At 39.6% G+C, this 22782-nt stretch overlaps 2 protein-coding genes across 4 annotated transcripts; both read right to left on the bottom strand.

Annotated features, from left to right (window-relative positions):
• Positions 1–1020: 1020 nt before the first annotated feature.
• tlk2 (tousled-like kinase 2) lies at positions 1021–14060 on the bottom strand. Of its 3 annotated transcripts, none has more exons than XM_085454771.1 (21): positions 14005–14060; positions 12217–12299; positions 10656–10733; positions 10464–10530; positions 10339–10382; positions 10046–10144; positions 9409–9507; positions 9101–9193; positions 8792–8902; positions 8501–8637; positions 7911–8063; positions 7732–7798; positions 7533–7630; positions 6465–6546; positions 6147–6238; positions 5937–6026; positions 5680–5849; positions 5028–5166; positions 3298–3409; positions 2464–2571; positions 1021–2322 (listed from the first exon to the last, which is right to left on the bottom strand). In XM_085454771.1, exons 2-21 carry the CDS (start codon positions 12295–12297, stop codon positions 2149–2151), a joined length of 2094 nt encoding a protein of 697 aa, XP_085310897.1. In that variant the 5' UTR covers positions 12298–12299; positions 14005–14060; the 3' UTR covers positions 1021–2148. The 3 variants fall into 3 exon arrangements, with proteins under 3 accessions (XP_085310897.1, XP_085310896.1, XP_085310898.1); XM_085454770.1 differs by lacking the exon at positions 14005–14060 and adding an exon at positions 13371–13998; XM_085454772.1 differs by lacking the exons at positions 10046–10144; positions 14005–14060 and adding an exon at positions 13371–13998.
• Positions 14061–14307: 247 nt separating this feature from the next.
• Positions 14308–22760, bottom strand: mettl2a (methyltransferase 2A, methylcytidine). The gene is made up of 10 exons (XM_085454773.1): positions 22699–22760; positions 17852–18010; positions 17236–17324; positions 16428–16696; positions 16258–16307; positions 16093–16153; positions 15864–16003; positions 15649–15755; positions 15185–15250; positions 14308–15088 (listed from the first exon to the last, which is right to left on the bottom strand). Exons 1-10 carry the CDS (start codon positions 22716–22718, stop codon positions 14946–14948), a joined length of 1104 nt encoding a protein of 367 aa, XP_085310899.1. The 5' UTR covers positions 22719–22760; the 3' UTR covers positions 14308–14945.
• Between the last annotated feature and the right edge of the window lie 22 nt (positions 22761–22782).

Here is a 22782-nt window from a genome sequence, read left to right as displayed (position 1 = left end):
TCAGTGTTTTTGACCGCAAAATAGTGCTAATAAAAATGTATAAATAATAATCTGAGCTTTCAATTTTATGTTTTGAAAACCCTGTTAAAAAAACCCAACCCAATCAGCTTATTAAGCTCCTTTGTCAGAGCTGAACTCGTCAGAAAAGTTATCATGGCTTACTCGTGAGACCTGCTATAGTAGAGAGCCTTGAGTTGAAGGATATGAACATGCCAAATAACCTGTAATGCAGCATTAAAGATTTTACATTACAAGGGTTTCACACCAAGTACCACTTAAAACAACTAATTTATAAAGCTTTTTAATAACGATAGGATAAAGTCTGAATTAGAAGGAGTGAGTTGCCAACTCTGTGTACAGGGAAAAATAAATAAATCAGATATTAGAAAATTTAACTAGGTCTGTTACGACTGAGTTCTCCAGTTGTCTTCAAATACAAAATACATCAACTATTACTCAGCTTGCCACCGCAGACACACAAATGAGAACCCACTGAGTGTGGGCTTTAAAAATAGCTGTATAAATACTGACCTTCATGCAACTGTAGAAAAGCAGAAGTCAAAAAAATCTGTAATTGTAATCAGATTTATAACTGTTGCATTGAGCTTCCCTATTAAGTAAACTTTCTTCAGACTGTTTGTGTCCATTCTTTGTTTCCTTGCCACAACTTTCATTTGCTCAATTATTGAAGAATAAATTATAAGTCCCAAAAAGTTGATTCTGTTCATCTGGACGTAGCATTTTCAGTGGGAAAAAATACTTTATGACTGCAGGTTTCCCTAACTTTATAAACAGAATATTTGCATAATGACTGGAAATAGTGACTCAACCCATCTGCAGCCAAATGGGGCTGAATGCAAATTTCATTCATAGTCAATTAAATCGATTCTAAAGGAACATCGAAGGGACAAATAATTAAAAAGATACATATGCTCATGAATACACCTGCATTTAAAATGAAGATCGAAAGAAAGATGCAATGGTAACCCCATCACACACACAGAAAACAAGAACAACAGACACATTTTAACCAATAGTATTTAATGTTTTATGCAACTTTCTGCTAAGGCCCAATCTCCCCCAACAGTACTATAAAGTAAACCAGTCCCTTGCATTTTATTGTCCAAAAATAAATTCAAACATACCTAAATAAATATGTGTGTTTATGGTGGGGGAGTGGGGAAGGGGGCAAACAAAACATTAACAGTTCTAATTAAAGGCAACTTGAAAAACAACAGTTTTCCCCATTAAACTGGTTTCAATTGAGAAGTAAAAAAAAAAAAAATGTTAAAAGGGATCTCCTCTCAACAGCTTCCACCCCATATCAAGTAGCACAACTCTAAAACCATTCATTATAAAAACAGAGGTGAAACACTGCCACCATCTGGAAGTTATACGCTTTGGTCACAGGAGTTTGACGAGGATATGCGAGGGAGGGGGTACATGAGACTGTCAACTCTGTCCCTCCTCGTCACAAACTATTCAGGTCTGGAATTTATTCGAGGCAAGGGTTCCCAGAACAGCAGGTTGAATGACATAGTGCCACAGATATTTAGGGTTCAATACAATAACAGCCCCCCGACTGGTTCCCTCAGTTAAGTTCAGGGAAATGAAAACAAAAATATTTGAGCTAGCGGAATTCAGACTACCTTGGACCAGAATGGCTCATGCATGGATGTATCTGTGAGTGTGTATAGGTATGAGGTCTTCCACAGTCCTTTCCATCTGGCCAAGCTGAAGCAGTTCTATACTTCATTTTATTTTCTCTTTTTTTTCCCTAAAGCAGAAAAGAAAGCTCCGGAACATTGAACCCCATTTTTCACCAACACGCTGCAAAAACTCGCCCCTTGCTATGTGAGTCATCCAGGGCTTTGACCCCTAGAACGATGTCATGTCACCCTTTTGAGAAAGCAGGACAGGTGGGCTGGGGTAGATGGATATGAGAAGGATGAAGGGTGACATGTTGTCTCCCCAAACCATCCATGACTTCTCACCCACCCCTTGCTGCCATCTGACCAGTTTCCCCTTGGGCATTTCATGGCAAGGTGGGATGCTGTTAGGAGGGGGGTGACACAGTATAGCGTCGCTCCCGCCCCACCCCACCCTTTTAAATGAATTCAGTTCACTAGTCAGTTAAGGGGCGTGGGCTCAGTTTGAGGCGCTGCTGTTGGAGGAGCTGGATGTGGAAGCCATTGCCATGCCTGAGGTGCCCGACGAGGCCACTGACTTGCGGATGTGGGGCATAAGGAAGGGGTCACTGGCCAGCTGGTGCACATCAATGCGGTCCTCCTTACGGTAGACTAGACAGCGCCTTATAAAGGCCTGGAAAGTGAACAAAAAACAGGGTGTAAGGACAGTACGTGCACTTGACTGCAGAGATTTTAAGGAGAGAAGAAAAAAAAAAAAAAAGCATTACAGTTGAAGTATTTGAAAATGCAAAGCCAAAAATCATGAGTGCAATACCTTAGCTTCAGGTGTGACTACAGGTTTAGGGGGAAACTGAACTTCTGTCGCCTTCAGGATGGTGTTTTCCTGTAAAATGTCCTGCTGGGACTGATTGTGGCCAAAAGGCTGCAAAAGCAAAAAGCAGTTAAAACAAAACAAAACAAAAGGCTTTTTTTGACACAGGAGAGTGAAAACAATTTGGGAGGCATTTGCAATATATTTCTAAGGGGTTAATTTGAGGAATAAGGATGAGAAACTACCAAATGTGCAGTTTACCTTTTAAAAAGAATGGCCTACAGATATATTTGAAAGTTACAAGTGTAAATGTTTGTGCTGATATTTTTTGTGTTGTTGTTGGACAGTATGTTAGCTTTAATGAAATAAAATGTAGGCATGCACAAACACTGCTTCTGCCTGAGCCAGGTCAGTCTCTACGTGCCATTTAGAATGTGTTAAATGTGATAAGAATCAGCTAAACTTTATTAATCCCAGAGGGAAATTGAGTTGTCATAGCAGCACACATACAACAGACAACAAAGCAAATAAAATGAAGTGTAGAACTAGAGATACAAATAGATAAACAAAGAGGCATAAATATAAACATAGAAGGGAATAACACCAATATTTCTGGGATATTAAATGGATGATGCAAACAAAACAAAAAAAACCAAACCAACAATACCAAGTTGATCTACAAAAACTGAATATAAATAATGCACATGCGCTGTTATACAGTGCAGTTACACTAAGTTTCTTTTCTCTAAAAATAAATGTGGAAAAAAAAAATCTAAAATTATCCCAACTGCAGCTCAGCTGTCTTATTAAAATGTTTATTCAGCGCGAGTTTCCTACCTTGCGGCCATACAAACACTGGTAGAAAATGACTCCCACAGACCACACGTCAACTTTATTGGAGATTTTGGGTGGTTCCTTGCCAACAACGAAGCACTCTGGGGGAAGGTACCTAAAAAAGAAGACGGGAGCTATGTTAATATTCATGAATTTCAGCAAGCCCAATTATACTGTCTGGACTTTCAAGGTGCATTCAATAGCATAGCAATTATTTAAATAAACATTGCACTCTAAATAAAAACCAGGCAATCAGAGTTAAATTGCAAGATGACCTTTACATATGCACTTATACACAAACCAGAACTGCAGAAACAGCCATTAACAAAAACCACAAAAACATTACAACTACTACCAGTAGAGGACTGCTTTAAATGCTTTTTAGCCACAACCTCACTTCAGTTTTTTGTTTTACATGCATTATCCTGATTATGTTTTCTCTCCATTTTTCTCCATTGTTATGGTATTATTCCTCGACCGTTCAACTACAATGACACAAACACTGAATATTTCTACCCTGCCAATATTAAGAAGAAATGCAGTTATTCAACATAAGTGACTGCAAGTGCCCCTTAATTTCACTCCTTTGCAATTTCATTCCCTTCAGACAATCCAGACAGTGTGCTGGACAATCTGACAAAATTCCCGTCTCCATTGACTATAAGCCTGCTCAGCTTTCATTGTGCAGCTGTGTCATATTTTAGCAACGTCCCACCTACCAGAAACACTCTATGGTTTCTCTTTACCAATCCAGTCTTTAAGTCTGACGTCATTAGCCATGTCTGGGCCCAAACTCCGCTGCAGGTCACCAAGTCAAATGATCACTGCAGCATTACTAAGAGTTGAAAAACTGTCTAAATTCTTTCATCTGTAATAAAATGATCAGCGTTGCTGCTTTACCGGGTGTAACAGTTAAATTTAACATCCAGGCATCCATGAAAACAGAATTTATGAAATTTAACAGAGTTAGAAGTTAGCAGGAAGTTAGCTCGCTAGCTTCCATCTAAATATAATATACCATGTTCTGACTGAGAGATTTCTGAAAAAAATAACACGTACAGCTCTGCTATCACCTCCAACATAAATGAAGACAGGAAAGTAAACAGCAGTGACGTTTGTAGGGTTACTGAAGTTGGACTAGCTGGTATATAATGATGTGCTACGTGATCGCTAGCGACACAGCTATGTTAGCATAATATAAACAGTGAGGCTGGAGGGCGAACGCTAACGAACAAGGACTTTTTTCCACTCGATAAACGTTAATGTGAGGGTTCCCAATGGTTAGTGGCAAATGCACTCGGATGGCAGGATGCTGTAAATGGGCCAAATTTCAGTCAGGAGAACAACTGAGATAATCCATCCACAATACGAGGTTAGTCAATATACTGCTGCATGGGCTGAGCTGTAGTTACATCGTAAGGGTTTAAAAACGTAGCTTTAAAATGATTAGCAGTAATAAAAAGCGAGAGAAGCCGACAGTGATCACTGACTGTTTTTAGGGGCTTGTTGAAATTAAATAGAACAAGATACAGAGCAGTATTCATCACGTCATCATTTAAAGACCGGATAGCTGTTGTGTGAAAATTTCTCTCCTACTTATCTGCAGAAATTCATTGGCTAATTTTTATACAAGCTTTAACAATTAACAGCAGGCTCGATAAGACTTGTTTCCCACTCATGTACATTCGTTTCTGACTTTTCTAAACACCGTTATCTTTCAGCGCAAATATTACCAGTACGTCCCTGCTCCCTGTGAAGTCAGCTCCATCCCATCCACCGAGTTGTAGCTGTCATCATCCATGATCTTTGACAGGCCAAAGTCTGTGATCTTGATCTCCCCGCAAGCAGTGCCGTTCACTAACAGAATGTTACCTGAAAAGAGAGGGGAAAAGATTCACAGGCACGAAAGAAAATATCCAATATAAAATAAGATGGTAGCTAGCACAGTGGATCTATGTTTAGCACTTCTATTCCACAAAAAGTTCAAACCCAGGCAGGGTCTTTCTCTGGAGTTTTCATGTTTCTCCTTGTGCTTGCACAGGCTCTCTCTAGAACCTCCAGTTTCTTCCAACATCAAAAAACATGCCAGGTTAATGACACCTAAGTCAACCCACAACACTCTTGTAAAACACATTGCTAATCTTAGATGTTTTTTTTTTTCTGATTAAGGTATTAAAAAAAAAAGAAAAAGAAAGTTACTTGGTTATGAATGAATGAGGGTTTGCTCCTTGTTAATAACCAGTGCGGTGCACTCTATTAGGCAGTTTAAAAACTGCTGCAGCAGGAAGGCAAGTAGTTAATTTTACTGATGGTATTACTATTTATTGAACATAAAGAAGAAATGTGCCAAGCTCTAACAATGCAAAAGCAAAAATGAAGACTTACCGGGTTTAAGGTCGTAGTGGATAATGGGCGGTCTGATCTCATTGAGGTACTTGAGGGCATTAACGATCTGCATGATGATGGAGCGGCCCTCTTTCTCTGACATTAACTTGTGCTGCTTCAGGTAGAAGTCCAAGTCATTACCCTCACAGTATTCCAGGACTGTGCAGAACCTGTTTCAAAACAAAGAAGAAGTGTTTAAGCACCTTGGCAGAATGTGGTGCAAGTTTCAAGTATTTGTTTTAAAAGCAATGACTTACGAGTCAGTGTCAAGTGAAAAGTAGTCATAAAGTTTAACTATTCGTGGGTGGTCCAGCTCTTTATGGATTCTATATTCTCTGCAAGCATGTCTGAAAATAAAGGATTTATGCAATGAAGTTAAAATGAAGTGACTTTACAATGGCACAGAAGATCAGTCAAAGCTGTGTTAAATATACCAAAGTATTGCCTCAAAATGGCAAAGCACTCACTTGTGATAATTTTCCTTCTTCTCATCCCTCCAGTTCTTGTTTAACTGGTGAATTTTGACCGCAACGTACCTTTGCTCTGTTAGGTCAAAGGCCTGGAAAAAAGTGAATCAGTAAGCATCTGTAGCAGCCATTGCTTCATTAGGTAAAGCAGAACTTCAGATTTAAGTCCTGTTTATTAATATTTCGTTTTCGTTTCAAGTAATCGTTTACTTGAAAATGCTGTAAAGGCAGCAAAACACGGACAAAAAAATATATATATATGAAAATGCAAGAAAAGAAAGAAAGACTGATCAGTCTCTTTCCTCATTACTCACTCACCTTGTAAACTTCACTGAAACCTCCCCGTCCAAGTAAATGGAGTAGCAGGTATCGGTCATTTAGCGTAGGGTGATCTTTGAATCTGCACAGAACGGAGTTTATACAAAAAAAAAAAAAAAAAAAAAAAGTATTAGGAGCAGAAGGACACCCCAGATTATTTTGGTGGAGGAGAAAGATGAAGAAAATAAAAGAACTATCCAACACTGAGGGCATTTTACCCCAACTAAACAATTTGGTAACAAAGCAACATTACTGACCTGGAGCCAGAAACTTGTTATCCGTTTTAACATAGAACTTGGAGTGAAGCCAGTTACACTGACAAATAGGCTTTCAAAGGATTAGACACCAATATAAGTAAAAAAACAAAATTCAGGAAGTGAAGTCTGAAATGGGTACAACCCTAATCAATTATTTGAACACAGCATTTTAAACCATCTAACTATCATTACTTATTTTAAGTTATAACAGTCCATCTTACCGTGCTGTCAATCCCAATGTATAATCAGATTAGATTTACAATTTTGGTCATCATAAAACATTTTATTTTTAGACAGCTTGGTTCTCCAAAACAAGGATTCCTTACTTCACTCACTCTGTGTCTGTATGCACAATAAACAAATTTTGCTCTATTCATTTTTAGTAAGAGAACAAAGGGAAAAAACTGCATATATTATCACAGGTGAAGTTCAGGAATTAATCAAATGGATTTGGAATGTATGAACACATTAAAATTAAAGTCACCTTATCTAAGAATGACTAAGGTGTCACTTTAACAGCAATGCTGTGTACATTGTACCCCTGCAAAATCACAGTTCAGAGTTCATGGCCTCAGTCATTCGTGAATTTTTCCTTAGAACCTAACTAATAAGCGTTCGTAGACATTCTGCAATTTTGCAGAAATGGCAAATATCCTCCACAAATTTTTATGGCCCTTTGAACGACAATAAAAAATAGGCACTTATAGGCCTTTTATTTTTATTAAATTCACAGGTACTCTAGGAACATATCCCCAGAAAATTTCAGAGCTTGACTGTACTCCATGTCTGAAATGGGACTAAGAAATCTTACTGGGAATTATCTTCATTATGGATCCTTTTCAGCTCGCGTATGTGAAGATTTCGCACTCGCTCCAATCTCTCTAGCTCTGCTTGGATCTCAGCCTCTTCCTGCAAAACAAAATATAAATGTCAGAAGCTGTGCAACAAAACAAAACAACTAACGAAAAAGTTCATAATGAGCAACTGGCATCAAAAACATGGAGGATTACCTTCTTCAGATGGCCTAATCTTAGTTTAAAGATTTCCTCCTGCTCATGGTACTCTGCCTGTGATAACCTGCAAGACCAAAAAAAAAAAGAAGAAAAAATAAAAAAGGCAGCTCCAAATAAATATACAGAGGGATGATATCTGGTATAAAAGAGAAAAGAAATTAACAAAAGCATCATACGCTTCACTTTCTGCTCCATTGGCCTTGCTTTTGCGTTTGTTTTGCTCAAGGCTTGGTGGTGGAGTCTGAGCCATGGAGGGTGGCTTGCGTTTGGCTAGCAGCTTCCTCTGCCTTTCAATCTCCTCTCGCTGGGAGTTGATTCTTTCCTGTTGTCTGGAAATAGACAATACATTAGCAGGAAAAATGGACCGTGCACCTCCCATTGTTTTGTCTTTCATGTGCTGTGTATCATTTGAGTTCTCTTTCTTTCTGTCCATTTTCTTTTTCTATTCCTCTGCTTTCTTCTCCCATCGTTCACCAACCTGTCCTTCATCCCCTAGCCGCTCCAGCATAATCCCCACACAGAGAATAATATGAATAATAAAATAAACTAAAATAAATATATAATACAAAAAGATTAACAATGGGAGCCTACAGAGAGTATAAGGTGCTCCTGTTAGGAAAGCAAATGTGTTTGACACAACAAAGCATTCAAACTATGATTCTGCTTGCTACAAATGCTGGAAAAACAAAGAAAATAATTTTTACAGTTGGATTTTGACATTTAAACTAGCACAAATACTTAATGCATTAAACACGAAGAGCCTCACTTGATAAGATTTTGGAAAGCATATCCATCTGTCCACTGCTCAGTAAAAGATGCACCGTGTCTCACTGTGGTGAAATGACCCAGTCGAAGCCTATCCTGCATACTTTTATCCCGACATGCCATCTTCTCTTGTTTAGACTGAAATAAGGGGAGGGAAGAAAGGCAGGCATTAAAGCTGGAATATTTATTGTGAAGTGCCGTATTTCAGGATTTGTTCAAGTAGCTCATTAATTTAATGACTTATTCACTTTGGAAACTAATAGTTTAAAATTACATCAATGCATAAACATACCTTTTCAATCAGAAGCTTCTTGGACATGGTCACACACTTATTTAAACGTTCCTTGTATCGCTCTAGCATTCTCTGTTGTTCATCAATTTGCCTCCTCAGATCACAGTTGGCCTGGAAGAGAACATATAATAAAGCACAAAAACGTTCATATATGAAGAATGAACAAAAAGAATACTTGTTTATAAAAGCAGAAATATCAACTCTAACATGCCTTGAGTGAAAAAAAACCAAGACAGAAAACATGATATTCTCAAAACTAATGAAAATTGCAAGCAGAGTAGCAGGGGTGAAGTGTAATGAGATTAGTACCCGCAACAAATCGTCTATGCGGCCCTCCTTCTTCTCCAGGTCAGAGTTCTTGTTGTTCTCCATTGCTGTTAGTTTCTCTATAGTAAGGTCAGACTAAAGGGTACATTGAGCACAAAAGTGTCGGTTAATGCTGGCTCAGTCTACATCACAGTGAAATGCAGTGCAACAAGTAGTTTCATCTAACAATATCTTCCATCTTATAATGACTGCTTGTGACTTGTTGGTACATATGCTGACTATTTACCAACTTACAACTCAAATAAGAGTTAAACCAGACAAACAACCAGCTGGAAGAGCGTGTCCAGTACCTGTGTGGCTTTGTGGAGCACGTGAAGAGAAGGAGGCTTCAGTGAACAAGAGGAGTGTTCTGTGTTGGAGCTGACGGATGACGGGCTTCCTTGCTGCACCTGGAAGATAGAAACACTCATCAGTCGCCTTCATCACAATAGTTGTGATAAAACATGATAGCAATCTGGAACAAGAACATTTATGGAAACCGCAATCTGAGAGTAAACGAGAAGCATATGAGATAAAATAGGCAAGTCTAAAGTTTTGGATGACAAATAGAAGCTCAGGTGTATTAAACAATTCATTTTACTTGGAGAGATGCACGGCCTCTGGTTTACAAAAGTAGCAAATGTGCAACAGGTTTATCTAAACTCTTTTTGATTATAACATTAATAGCTGCCTTTATGTTTGACAAACGGTACTAAATAAGCCATTTCTCATTCAATACTTTTTTTTCCTTGGTTTTAACTGCTAACTGCATTGTACTGCACTAAACACAGTTTCTGTACAGGGGCATTTATAGACCACATTTGATTCTTCACATCTTCTTAATAAGACAAGTGAAAGAGACAATGGAAAGAGCTGAGATTTGAAAAATAAATAAATAAATAAGAGTAAAGAAAAGCACAAGAAAGACCATAGAGCAAACATGCTCACCATGACAGGGGGGTTGGACAGAGAGTGCTGTGGGGAAGAGCGGACCACTGGTGGAATTCCCCTGGCAGGGCTGGTACCAGGACCGCTACCTCCCGCAAACTGATAGACAGGTAAAGGAAGAACGAATGGAAGAAGAAAAAGAAAAAAGCAGTTCAATGGAAAAGACCAAGGTGGCTATAAGAAGGTGTTAGAAGATATGTGAAATATTATATCCCCCACACTGAAGCATTCCAGGGGATGTGAGCTTAGCTGTTCCCAGCACAAAAAAAGGGAGAACATTTTCTGCCACTCACCTCAAAATAATCACTAATTTTATGTCCTCTTGCTCCTGCTTTGGCTGGAACAGAGAATCGAGGAGTTCAGAAAAAGCTGAGGAAATGTGGGATACATGATAAAAAGAACTCAGAGACAATCCTACCTTGGCTGTCAAAGTGGTCTGCTTTGCGTTTCCTCACTCTCTGGTCATTTGCCTTTTTCTCAGGAGTCTGTGAGGAAAGTCGCATGCATCAGCCAAATGCATTACAATGTAACACCCAGAGATGGGGTTGGCATTAAAAAAACAAAAACATAAACAACAACAAAAAATAATGCTGTAAGGGTTGAGACTAACCTCTAGCTCTTTGTCACTGAGAGAGCCCACACTGCATAGACTCTGATTGGATGACTCATTTTGATTCTGACCTGAGCCCTATTAAAAATCAGGTAAAAATACATGAGAGAATTTACAGAGAGCAAATAACCACACATATGCTTAAAAGGTGCAAGAGACATGTAGAAATAAAATTTCATCCTCAAAATGCATGCCCGTGTGTGAGAGAAAGAGAGAGAGCAAGAGCGAGAGAGAACGAGTTTGAAAAGAGAGTAAAATGAGTGACAAACTGAGGGAAAGGATGCGGAGGCTTGGCTAAATACCATCACCATTAACTTCCCACAGAATGTAGACCTGCATCGGTTCTAATGCTGGTTCCCTAGGTGATGCCTGTCAATCAAGTGATTCACATCAAAATTCAGGAGGCACTGTCCAATCAGGGAGAGATACTTAGTCATTCAGAGCACACTAGAGCTCTCTCACTGAACCCTCCTAAAATGGCTGAACATTAGGCATGCTGCTGGGGATGTATTCCTCTGTCTCTCCGTCACCTTTAGATAATGTCATCTATTTTTCTCCTGTTCACTATAGTCTTAACTAGTGCCCCTCTCCAGAGAAAGACATTGAAAAGATGCCTCGCATCATTTACGAATGATGGTTTCTTTTTAACCCCCTCCAAATTCATATCTTGGTTGTTTTACAAAAAAAGGGGGCACTTTTCAACAGATTCTAACCCCCCTATGCTCCATTATCAAAAGGTGCTCTACATCTTTGTCTGCAAAGGACAACAATTTTCATGCCAAGTCAGTGATAACAAATACAGTAGCAGTGCCACGAGGCTTTCCAAGGTCAAAGAAAAAACTCAAAACTTCTATGTAAGATTGAAGGCTTTTAGACCACCAACCCATATTTCTTCAGAGCGATTTGTAGAATTACTTGTCCCTCACTTTCTAAACCCCCACGCACACACACATTGCTTGTCTTGTCATACAGGGTGGTTGTGGCATGATGCCTTAGCAAGAGCCGCCATCTTCTCTGCGGCAGCAGCCATGCCATGCTCTGGGCTCTGCTCTGCCTATGGCTGGCACAGGGCCCACTCCTGGCACTGACTCTCACTCCCTAACTGTTCCAAGATCACCTTCCACAAAGACAGCTCCATCTATGTAGCAAGAAAGGGGTGTGAGGCTAAATGCTGCCTTCACTTACACCTGGTCAAGAACCATTTCTGCATTCCTCTTCTGCTTTCACTCCTCCTCCCTCTACCACCCCTGTCCCGTCTGTGGCCTTTTTGGCAGGCATCACCACTTGCATATACAGCCGCTACATCATGAGCCAGGGAGAGATGCCATATCACACCAGCCAAAAAACACAGACACAGCTCAACCTTCTCCAGAGACAGACAAAGAAAAGGAGTGGGGCCAAGCTTGTCCAGGCCAAACAGCAGAATGATACTGAGGCTGAGTTAGACAAAGAAAGGGAAGAGATTCACAAAAATGTTTAATTAAGAAAATCTGTAATTCTAATAAGCTCTCTGACTAGACTTCCGATGCTTCACCTTTGTGACATCTGCTGTAACACAAACCTTTGCCACACCGACCCCTGTGAAGCGAGCCTCCAGCAGCTCCTGCCGTCGGGGGTCCAAGCTATGCAGTTCTTCCATCATGGCTGCAGAGACAAGAGCACAGATTAAGGAAGGTGTTGAAGAGTGTGGAATATTCAAGTGGGAGTGAGGGTTCACTGTTTCAAAAGCCATCTTTTGTGATGACTCATGGCTGTTTTTAACTATATGGATGTGGAAAATTCCTGTTCTGAGTCATCAATAAGCTTGACAACAATGTTATACATCATGTGTTCAGCAAGTACCGGCCATAAAACTTTGTTACTCAATAATATATTGCAAAATCTAGCCCAACATATAGCTAATAACAGACACTTAATAGGCATTAAAGACGTGGGCCAGATGTGTGTAGTGATTGCTTGGAAATTATAGCATCATGTGATAACGCCCTGGCATTATAGGCCTAAGTTACATGGCGCTGGAGTTATGAAAGGTCACTAATGGAGGGGCTGCCAAGTACACTCACAGCAATGGCCACAATAGACAATAAGGGTCCAGCTTGCTAGCTTGTGTAAAGGTTAACGTTACACGCCCAATACTGTGTTCCAAGTCAGTTATCTATGAATTGCATGGATTGAAATAAAAAGTGCAACCTGTGGTGTCCATGTCAATCCATGTCAAACAGCCCTTAATTCTACTCATTACAGGTTTGGCTGGCTCAACGTTATAATGACAACATATTGATCTAAAAGATCCCCTGTGAATAACCCGCGAAGTAATCAGCCAAGACTGAAAAATGAGCTAAATGAGCTACAAGTCTACCGATGTTGGACATCACTTAGCGTAGCATTGCAATACAGCAGCTAACAGTTAACGTTAGCTAGTAACATAAAGATTGGATTTTGACAAACAATTAATGCTCCCAGAACAGACAAACGTTGATTATTCCTGCTCGATCAAATGGCTGCTTAAGCAAATAAATAGTAAATTGAACCCCGAAACAGTAAGGGGTTTTGCGAACATATTACATGGCTAGCGTTAGGTATCCAACGGGCTAACTCAAAAAAGAAGCATCTTCTCTGTTCTGTTTTGCCAGGTGCTCGTGCCACGAAGTCTCCATTTAGCGAGAGGCATGCCCAGATATGTCATTTTGTTCGATAACCAACCGAAATACTTACTGTAATTTAATATTTTCACGGTCCTCTGAAGGGCCTGTTAACCCCGAAACTGTCTCTGTTGTTTCCCCCTGTTCTCGGCAGACCCTCCCAGGCTAGGCCGCATCCACAGCCGCGTCCCTCGCGTGCTTATTGCAACGATCAAGACACGGGAGCGCGCTGCGTAGCTCAGGGTTGACGACGGAGGATTCCCTCGGAGGCCTCGACAACTCCGGGTATCCCAAACCCGCCTTTCTATACCAGTTAGGCGGGGATCCCCATCACATCCCTCTCTCCGAGGACCATACCGTGCATCGGTCGGGTTATCTCGTTCCACACAATGGCGACCCTCGAGGTCCTGCGTTTTTCACCAGGTATAAATGATGTCTTTAAGCTAGCGTTAGTTACCCCCCTATCTTTATCTCCCCCGGTGATGTGATGAATTTAGGGTCCTGGGTGTCAGCTCGACCAAAACAAAGTTCGTCTCCAGTCGCCTTCCTCGCTTCAGGGAAGAAACCAATCTATTTCGGAAGTTGTGCTGTTGCAGGCGTTTCAGCTGAATCCGGATCGATTCGGTTCGGTTCTCATGTTTTTTGCAATGTAAACAATAATCAGTAAAATCTCATATTTTCTCGTGAGATTGGTCAAGTATTTTCACCTTCATCCAGTCCACGCCTGCTCCAAATCTCTTGTCTGGACCAATGGCAAATGCCTCTGTACACAATACAATTTACCAGCGCCCACCCACAGTTACTAAAAGGATCACTTATCAGAAAGTTCCCATCATGTTCACACCCACATGCTTTACGGACTTAATATAACCAATTGCTAACTGATTTGTTGTCTTTTTTCCTAACCAGCCAGTCAACCACTAAACGTGAGATGGAAAGCAAAGTAGCATCGGAAAAAAGCACAACCTTGAAATTTTCAAGGTATTTTAAATACTAAATTAAAAATAAACTTCATTTTTTAAAATTTATTTTTATTTTGCATGTACAAAAGGGAAAATCTTAAAAATCATTCAGTTTATTTCAAAACATCAGGAACAATATGTCAGAAGAGAAACATACAGGTAACCAGCACTTTCTTAAATAATTGAACTGAACAATCACTGAAAAAAATGTTTTTGTCTTTCTCAAGTCAAAGTTTTGATTTAGTACTTCGAAATTTTTGACTTATTAAAGGTGATATTTTAAGAGATCTAGTTAGTAAATTGAAATTTTCAGCAACCCAACTTAAAACTTCGAGATAACTTGAAATTTAGACTTAGCTCTGCCTGGTAATTTTTTTTTTCTTTCCAGTGGCTGAAACAGGCTTCCATAAGAAAGTGACAAGACATGACTATTGCAGCTAGGACTGCTGCACCATCAGGAAACTTACGCATAAAAAAAGTGTCCATCTGCAGTTTAGCAGCTGGGATAGTGTAAAACCTTTACAGTATGTAAATACTCTGTTGCATTCCCTTCATCACAAAGCTTTTCATGTCCACTCCATACACCCACTGGAAAAAGCAAGCACCACCTTCTCTTCACTTCCTAAATTCTGGCTGTAGTTGACAGTCAAGTCAGGTGGGTTCTCCCCACTTTCACACCCAGGTGGCTAAACTGGAGCCTGGCGGTACTTGCACTGAATCCACACCCTGTACATGGTGAGTTGCTTCCCTCTGTTCACCTGTAGCCTTCTGTCCACAAGGTTCTGCACTTTCTCCAGCTTAGCCTGAGTGAACAGCTCATGGAGCTCATCTAAAATGAGCACAGAAATATTTTTTGGATACACCATCAGAAAGCAACTCTACAAAAATAAACCCCAATAAATCTTTATTAAGACCTTTTTTGTACCTTGAGTAAAAAAATATACTTGCGTTCCATCGCCTCGGACATAAAAGTTTTCGGCGAGACACCTTCCTAAAAAAAAAACCAAACCACAAGCACATTATTTTCCAGCAACTTGTAGAAAATAACATATCATTGTCATGTAAATAATAAGCCAGAACATGGTAATATTACATAATAATATTACATCCATTAATATATCGCCCTTTCAAACCTCAAATTCGAACTTCTTGCACAGCTGGATTTACTGTTACTTTTTGCATTTTAAGCAGTTCTTAATGCATTTTAAACATATTTAAGACCATCTCTCACTCATTTTCGTAACCGCTTTTCTAATTCACTATCATGGGTTTTACAGATTTGGAATTACCTAAAAAAAAAAAAAAAAAAAAGCATGTTACAGCAGGTAAAAAAAAATTTTAAAGACCAAACTGTGGAAAATTTTGAACCCAGTGTCTTGCAGAACTAACCTTTCTTGAAGCGGAGCTGTGCCATATCGTAGCGTCCATAGTCCCTGAGCAGCATCACTCCACCGGGCTTCAGGAGGCGTGCTAGTCTACTGATGGATGCTTGCATCCTGAAGTTAGGGTGAAAGTATAAGAAGCAGTGACAATTTAATTACTTCCACCGAGTGAAACCAAAGGAAAGACAAAAGGGAAGAGGGAAAAAAAAAAGAAGTTCATACTTCTTGGGATGCAGAGCTGATAGAACAAAGATTAGCACTATAACATCAAGGGTTCCATCAGGGATGGGGTAATTGGCTTCTACATCGCTCAAGTCGTGAACAAAGGCATAACAACGCCCTGGGTCGTACTCTGGATTACTCTGATGACAAGAGGACAGTTTTAATTTATTAGCTAGATTACAACCTGAGAAATGATCATCCTTTCATGATCCCATCATCATTATCTCACCTTGACTAATTCCACAGCAGTGCTGGAGAAGTCACAGCAGTAAACAAAGAGTCCTGGATCACTGCAAAGGGCAAATTATTGTTTTATGGTGCACATTATACTACAAGAGAATAAATAAGATGTGTGCTTTTTAAACATAGATTGAAATGTTTTGCCAGCACTTACTTGTTGGTCTTTAGTATTGGAAAAACTGTATTTCCCACACCACATCCAACCTGTACAGAGTTTTATATAAATAAAACAGTAAAACTGTTTCATGACAACAAATCCTCTTAAAACCTTTAACTGAAAATTTAGCTAAGTTTAGCTAACTTGCTTTCGTTATGCTGTCTCACCTCCAGTATGCGATAGGTGGCAGACGAGCCAGGAAAGTCACCATCAGTGTGAGACAAAGCTGCATGTTCCCCGCTTTGCTCTCCATCCTGACTGTTCTGCTGACTTTCTACTGCACCAGAGGCACCAGGGTGCGATTCATGGTTCAGGCTGCACTGTGGGGCCAACTCTGGGAACTCTGTGAAGAGCCAGTGACGGTCTTTGAAGAAACGATTCTCGTGGATTGTGTAAAAGCCGTTCCAGTACTCATTGGCCCGGCTGTCGTATTCCTCTGCAAAGGTAAAGCAAAGCAAAGTAAAGCAAGTGTTTAAGTAATGGAGCATTATGTTGCCTTGCTTACAAATCACCACAAAACACTTTAAAGTACTTAATAAGACTATATATACAGTGTATCCACTAAGTATTCATAACATTTCATCTGTTTCACATTTTGTTATGTTACAGCCTTTAATTTTTGCCTCAAAATTCTACACATAATGACAAGGTGAATAAAAGTTTGCCTGAAATTCTTGTAAGTCTATTTAAAAGCAAAATAAAAAAACAAAAACAAAAACAAACTATAATATCTCATAACCTGTAAAGTTAAGCTGAAGGTGAAAAAAGTGGTTACAAATTAATGTCAGCAACAATCTTTTTGTGCTAACAGCAGCAACAGAGATCTGGTCGCTTTCACAAGAAACAAAAAATGAAAGGAAAGTGGATGCAACATTGGGGATGGCTGTCCTCCTGATTAATAAGCTATACATCTCTTACTGGTCTTTACTGTCAGTCACACTGTGCGGTTTATGTGTATAACTGCAATGATGCAACCTTGTTTCTCTGGAGGTAGCGGCTGACTGTTTTCTAAGACTTTCTTCTTAGCGGTTGCTTCTTGTTCATCGGTCCACTCCACATTGTCCCTGATGGTGAGAAACCCCAATTATCCCAAAGCAACGTGGCACACAAAAACACTCTCAGTCCTGAAATACTTAAAGATATGACACTTTCACTCAGATTGGTGATGGGTTGTAAGCAGGTGTAATAAAATCTGCAAAGTACTTTGACATGTAGCCTGAACATTTTTACACAAATCTTTGCTACATGTTAAAGATGTTTTAAATAACTCCGTATTTAGATATGAAAGGCTGACCAATCAGGTGCAGAGAAATACTTGGCAATAATTTTATGAATGTTATTCAGCAACCAGTTCAACCCATGTCCCGTGATTACATTGTAGGAGAAATCCATATTCAGTTAATGTTATTTTAAGTGTTAACATAATGTTATGTTAACATTAAATTAATGTCAATGTTAAAAAAATAACGGCTCGCAGAATTACACACAATCTATGGCAAGTCATAACAGTGTCCGAGTGAGCAGCCTTGACAGAGATGCACAGGAACATATGTCTGCTCCATTGGGGGGAGTTCTTTTAAAAGATACCGACCATGCGTTATGCTGGAAGACCTGTCGTGGGTCTGTAAGGAAACGTGTCCCGAACTGAGGTCTCTTCACATCACAGGTAGATGAATCCGACAGCGTCAATCCGGTTTCGCCGCTGCCTCCCTCCACCCCGTCCACAGCGTGGGGCGCCGCCATGTTGGAACTGACGTGCAGAAGAAGGGGCGGACGTTTAATTATGATGCATTCAAAGGCGAGAGGAAATATTACAACTAATGTGAAAAGCCCTAACAGCTGTATTTAACAAATAAAATAAAATAACAATAATGATACATATTTCAAGCTCGGATAGTAAAACTATCGGGAGATTTACGGTGTATTTAAAAAAAAGAAAAGAGGCTAGTTTTAATTCTTTACACTATTTTTTCACGTTTCACTTTGTTATTTTTCTGGTAGCACTTACAGGTGTTCATACACTAGAGGGAAACATATGTTAGGAAGATTTTCGGGAGGTTAATTTAGAAAAACTTACTAAAACCCGTCTTTAAAAATACTCTTGTCTGATCGTGTAGAAAATTTTTACATTTTTACATAATGGACAATAGTTACCAGAGCAGAGTACAGTACAGTTGTTAAAATTAGCGTACAGATAGTGTGCAAACAGAGCAGGATACTGAAAGATGTTTAAATAGTTAAGAATATTTAGAATAATTAGAAAAGTGCAGATTGTGTATTGTACCTGTGCATTAAAAAGTAGACATGTAACTTACAATAAGTTAGTGTATATATAAGCTGAGAAAAAGTAATGTGCAGTTATAACAGTAGAAGTTGTTGCAGCACTGATGTAGACATCTATGTTTGTTGGGAGCAGTTCTGATTGTACAGCCTGACAGCTGCAGGGAGGAAGGACCTGCGGAAATGCTCCTTCATGCATCGAGGATGCAGCAGTCTGCCACTGAAGGAGCTCTGCAGTTCAGCAACATTTACATGCATGGGGTGGGAGACTCTGTCCATCAGAGATGTTATTTTGGCCAGAGTCCTTCTGTCTCCCACCACCTGCACTGAGTCCAGGGTGCATCCCAGAACAGAGCTGGCCTTCCTAATGAGTTTATCCAGCCTCTTCCTCTCAGCTGTCAATAAACTGTTGCTCCAACATACCACACTGTAAAAAATAACGGATGCCACCACAGAGTCATAGAAGGTCTTTAGAAGCGCTCCCTGGACTCCAAATGACCTCAGTCGCCTCAGCAGGTAGAGTCTGCTCTGACCCTTCCTGTACAGAGCATCAGTGTTGTGGCTCCAGTCCAGTTTATTATTCAGGTGAACACCCAGGTACCTATACGAGTCCACTATCTCAATGTCCACTCCCTGGATGTTCACCGGTGTCAATGTGGTGGGTCTGCATCTCCGGAAGTCCACCACCAACTCCTTGGTTCTCCCAGTGTTGATCAGCAGGTGGTTCTACTGGCACCAGTCCACAAAGTCCAGAGTCCACTGTCTGTACTCTGAGTCGTCCTCACCTGTGATGAGGCCGACTATGGCAGAGTTGTCAGAGAACTTCTGTTGGTGGCAGCGTGGGGAGTTGATGGAGAAGTCTGCAGTGTAGAGGGTGAAGAGGAACGGTGCCAGCACTGTTCCCTGTGGGGCCCCTGTACTGCAGACCAGCGTATCAGAGACACAGCCCTGTGTCCTCACATACTGTGAGCGTTCTGTGAGGTATGACAGCTTTTGCCCTGAGATAATCTACATTAAACAACTCTTATGTAAATCAAAATTTCCAATAAACCAGTAGTATGTCATTCTTTTATATAGCATTGTGTTAATGGGCCCATATATGAATATTCGTTTAAAATGTTTTTTTTCTTTTATATATATATAATGTTCAAATGTTCAAAAGTTACACATGCCCAAAGTTGAGGCGTGAGCCAAAAGCTGAAGTTTTAAACTGCTGAGTAGTTATATACAGCAGAATACTTCTTAAGCTCAGCTGCATCATGCCCACTCATCTGTTCAGTCTGACTTTCAACTGCTCTGAATAGAACTACTTATAGACTGCTATAATGAAAAGGATGTTACATCCGAGTCTGAAAAGTGCCGCCATTATAGAAGTGCCTTAAACCTGTTATCTAAGCAGGAGACAACACCTTTGGTTGCAAAAATGATGATAACGTAATTACATGATGTTCTTTTTGTAAATCATAATTCCAGTTAGATTCAAAAAGAGGAATAAAGCACATTATGCTTTAGGATGGGCCTTTGTGGCTCACTGAAAAGAAGGAAGGTTTCATTTGTTTGCATCTCTTAAAAAAAGCACCAGACAGCCTTCACATAAAAGTCTTACCTTAGCATCACCCTTTATGAAGTTTGATTTTCAACTAAACTGGTTCTAAAAGACTAATATTATCAAGGCAATGGGAAAACATGGCATTTTTCACTATATGTCAAAGACATCTTCATCTTTGTTGTTGAGATTTGTACTGAAGTTACCTTGCTAGCCAGTTTAGCCTTTACCTATCTCATCTCAGAATCAGCCTACTACTTTGTGCCTTAAGTGTGAACACTTTCTTACATCCATTTAGAATAGAATAGAATTGAAAAGAACAGAATACAACAGCCCTTTATTGTAATTATATATGTTAAATTATGGGTGCTCCATGCCAACTGTGGAAAATATAAATAGTAAGACAGCAGGAATAAATAAATAAAAAAATAGGAGACATATATACAACCAAGAGAAATGTATACAAAACAAGAGAAAGGCACACAATAGAAAAGGATCACTGGAGAACAAAGTTCTTGGAGGTAGTGCAAAGGACTTGGTCTTAGTATAGATTATAGGCAGATTTCCAGAGCTAAAAGAAATGTCACTCATGTTGCTGCACACAATTTATCACAAATCTAACAAATAACCAACAGGGGGTGTCATATTATCAGAAACTGAGCTACGTTTTCTTCCCAGAATAAAAGGTCCATTCAAACAATTCAATACACTAATGGTGCAAGGAAACAGAATAATAAAGAAACTTTTTTGATAACACACTCATATATCTGATAGTAGAAACAAGGCTAGACACTGCAGTGACCCTTATGTGTTAAACTACAATACTTACCTATCCTTCAAAAGCAAGGGACACTAATTAAACACTTGCTTGATCAAGTTAAAACAATGTTCATGTAGGTGGGTGCTCAATTACTACCCGTACAACTGTGACTGTGTGATCACCTCAGGTTCCAACATCATAGTCAAACACACTGACAACACAGCGATAGTAGGCTTGATCTCAAATAATGATGAGTCTGTCTACCAGTATGAGCTCAACCACCTAGTGAGCTGGTATAAAGGGAATAACCTTCAGCTGAATGTCTGTAAGACCAAGGAGCCAGTAGTGGACAACACTAGAAAACAGCAGAAAAGCTTTCACCCTCTAAGCATAAAATGTGCCCATGTAGAAAGGGTGGATAACTTCAGAAACTCGGTGTTTACATTTCTCAGGCCCTGTCATGGTCCTAGCACATTAACACCCTGGTAAAGATAGCCCATCAATCCCTCTATTACCTCAGACAATTACAGACTCCTGACTGCTCAGAAACACTTGCAGCATGGAGATCAGTTTGAATGCGGGCATGACCACCCGGATGGGGAGCTGCACCCGATAGCACCATTTTGCCCTTAGGATGGTAATCCATACAACCTAAGCAAATAATAAATGTGAAATTTCACAAAGAACCAGAGATTCTCGCCACCCCAGCAAAAGACTATTTCATATGCTTCCATTAGTGATACAGTACCATGTGCTGGCTAAGAATGAGAATGAGCTTTTACCCTCTGGCCATTAGGCTGCTAAATGAGACGGTGACTTTAGCCCACCTCGACCACTACCTACCTACCCTCTACACATCTATTCATCTACACTCGACTATAGTTGCCCTACTAGTTATAAAAAAAAACCCAAACCAAAACATTTATTGTTTTCCAGTCTCTATTTGTGTTTTCCTCTTATTTATGCACAGTCAGACTTTAATATCCCTTTGTGTAGGGATTTGGTTTTCTCATTGCACTTGCATAATTGTGTGTGACAAAATAAACCTAATCTTGAATCCCCTGAGTGAGTTAGGTACATTTCTATGCTTAATGATTCATAAAAGAAATGGAAATGGTCAGGTACAAGGATTGGACTGAAGAAGAAACTGAGAAAGTTTTTGAAACACTTTTAGAAGGCTTGTAGAACTATTGCTCAAGACTGCTTTAAAAAATTAACCTGGATCCTTGGAAGCAAAATCTAAAGAAATGAGGGGTGGCTCAAGAGTTTTGTACAGTACCATAATTCCACTATTTCTGAAAGCAACATGTAACACAAGTACTGAAATTCAAATGCAATCATTTCTTGTTACTTTTGATTAGCATGTAATTACTGTGGCAAACACTGAATCATTTTTAACTCATTTTCATCAATCATTTTCTGCAAGACAGCAGGGTGTTACTTCACAGCTTTTTATTCTCCTAGTTTGTAGAGCAAATTTTACTCACGCCTAGCTGTGTTGATACAGGGATCACTATTAATCCTACCGCCTGTGTGACATCACAGCTTCACTAATCCTACATTCAGGTAAATATAATACAATAGAAGCAAATAATAAACATTCAACATTTTGTAACAGCTAAAACTGCATATAATGTTAGGCCAATTGTAAAGTTTACCAATTTTGAAATAAGCCAGAAGTTAAGATATAAACCTGCACCTGCATGTGGCTGTGAACAATTAAATTACAAGTGGGATAAAGTATCTAACCCGTTTTCCTAATATATGAAAACACAGTAAATTCAAACAATATATTGTTTATGTAAGGGTTGTAATTTTGTAATGTAGTGGTTGACATATTTGTCAGGCTTACCTTTTGACGTGTATGTGCATTTTGTGTTTCCATGTTCAGACTGCTTGTAGGGGAGAGCTGCCTTTTGTTTTGTGATCCTGTTAT

The sequence above is a fragment of the Copadichromis virginalis genome, linkage group LG4 (genome assembly GCF_057382275.1).
Source record: "Copadichromis virginalis isolate Kocher_CV1m ecotype Utaka linkage group LG4, C_Virginalis_male_GT1.1, whole genome shotgun sequence".
Lineage (NCBI taxonomy): Eukaryota > Metazoa > Chordata > Actinopteri > Cichliformes > Cichlidae > Copadichromis > Copadichromis virginalis.
This window is presented reverse-complemented; position numbering and strand designations above follow the sequence as displayed.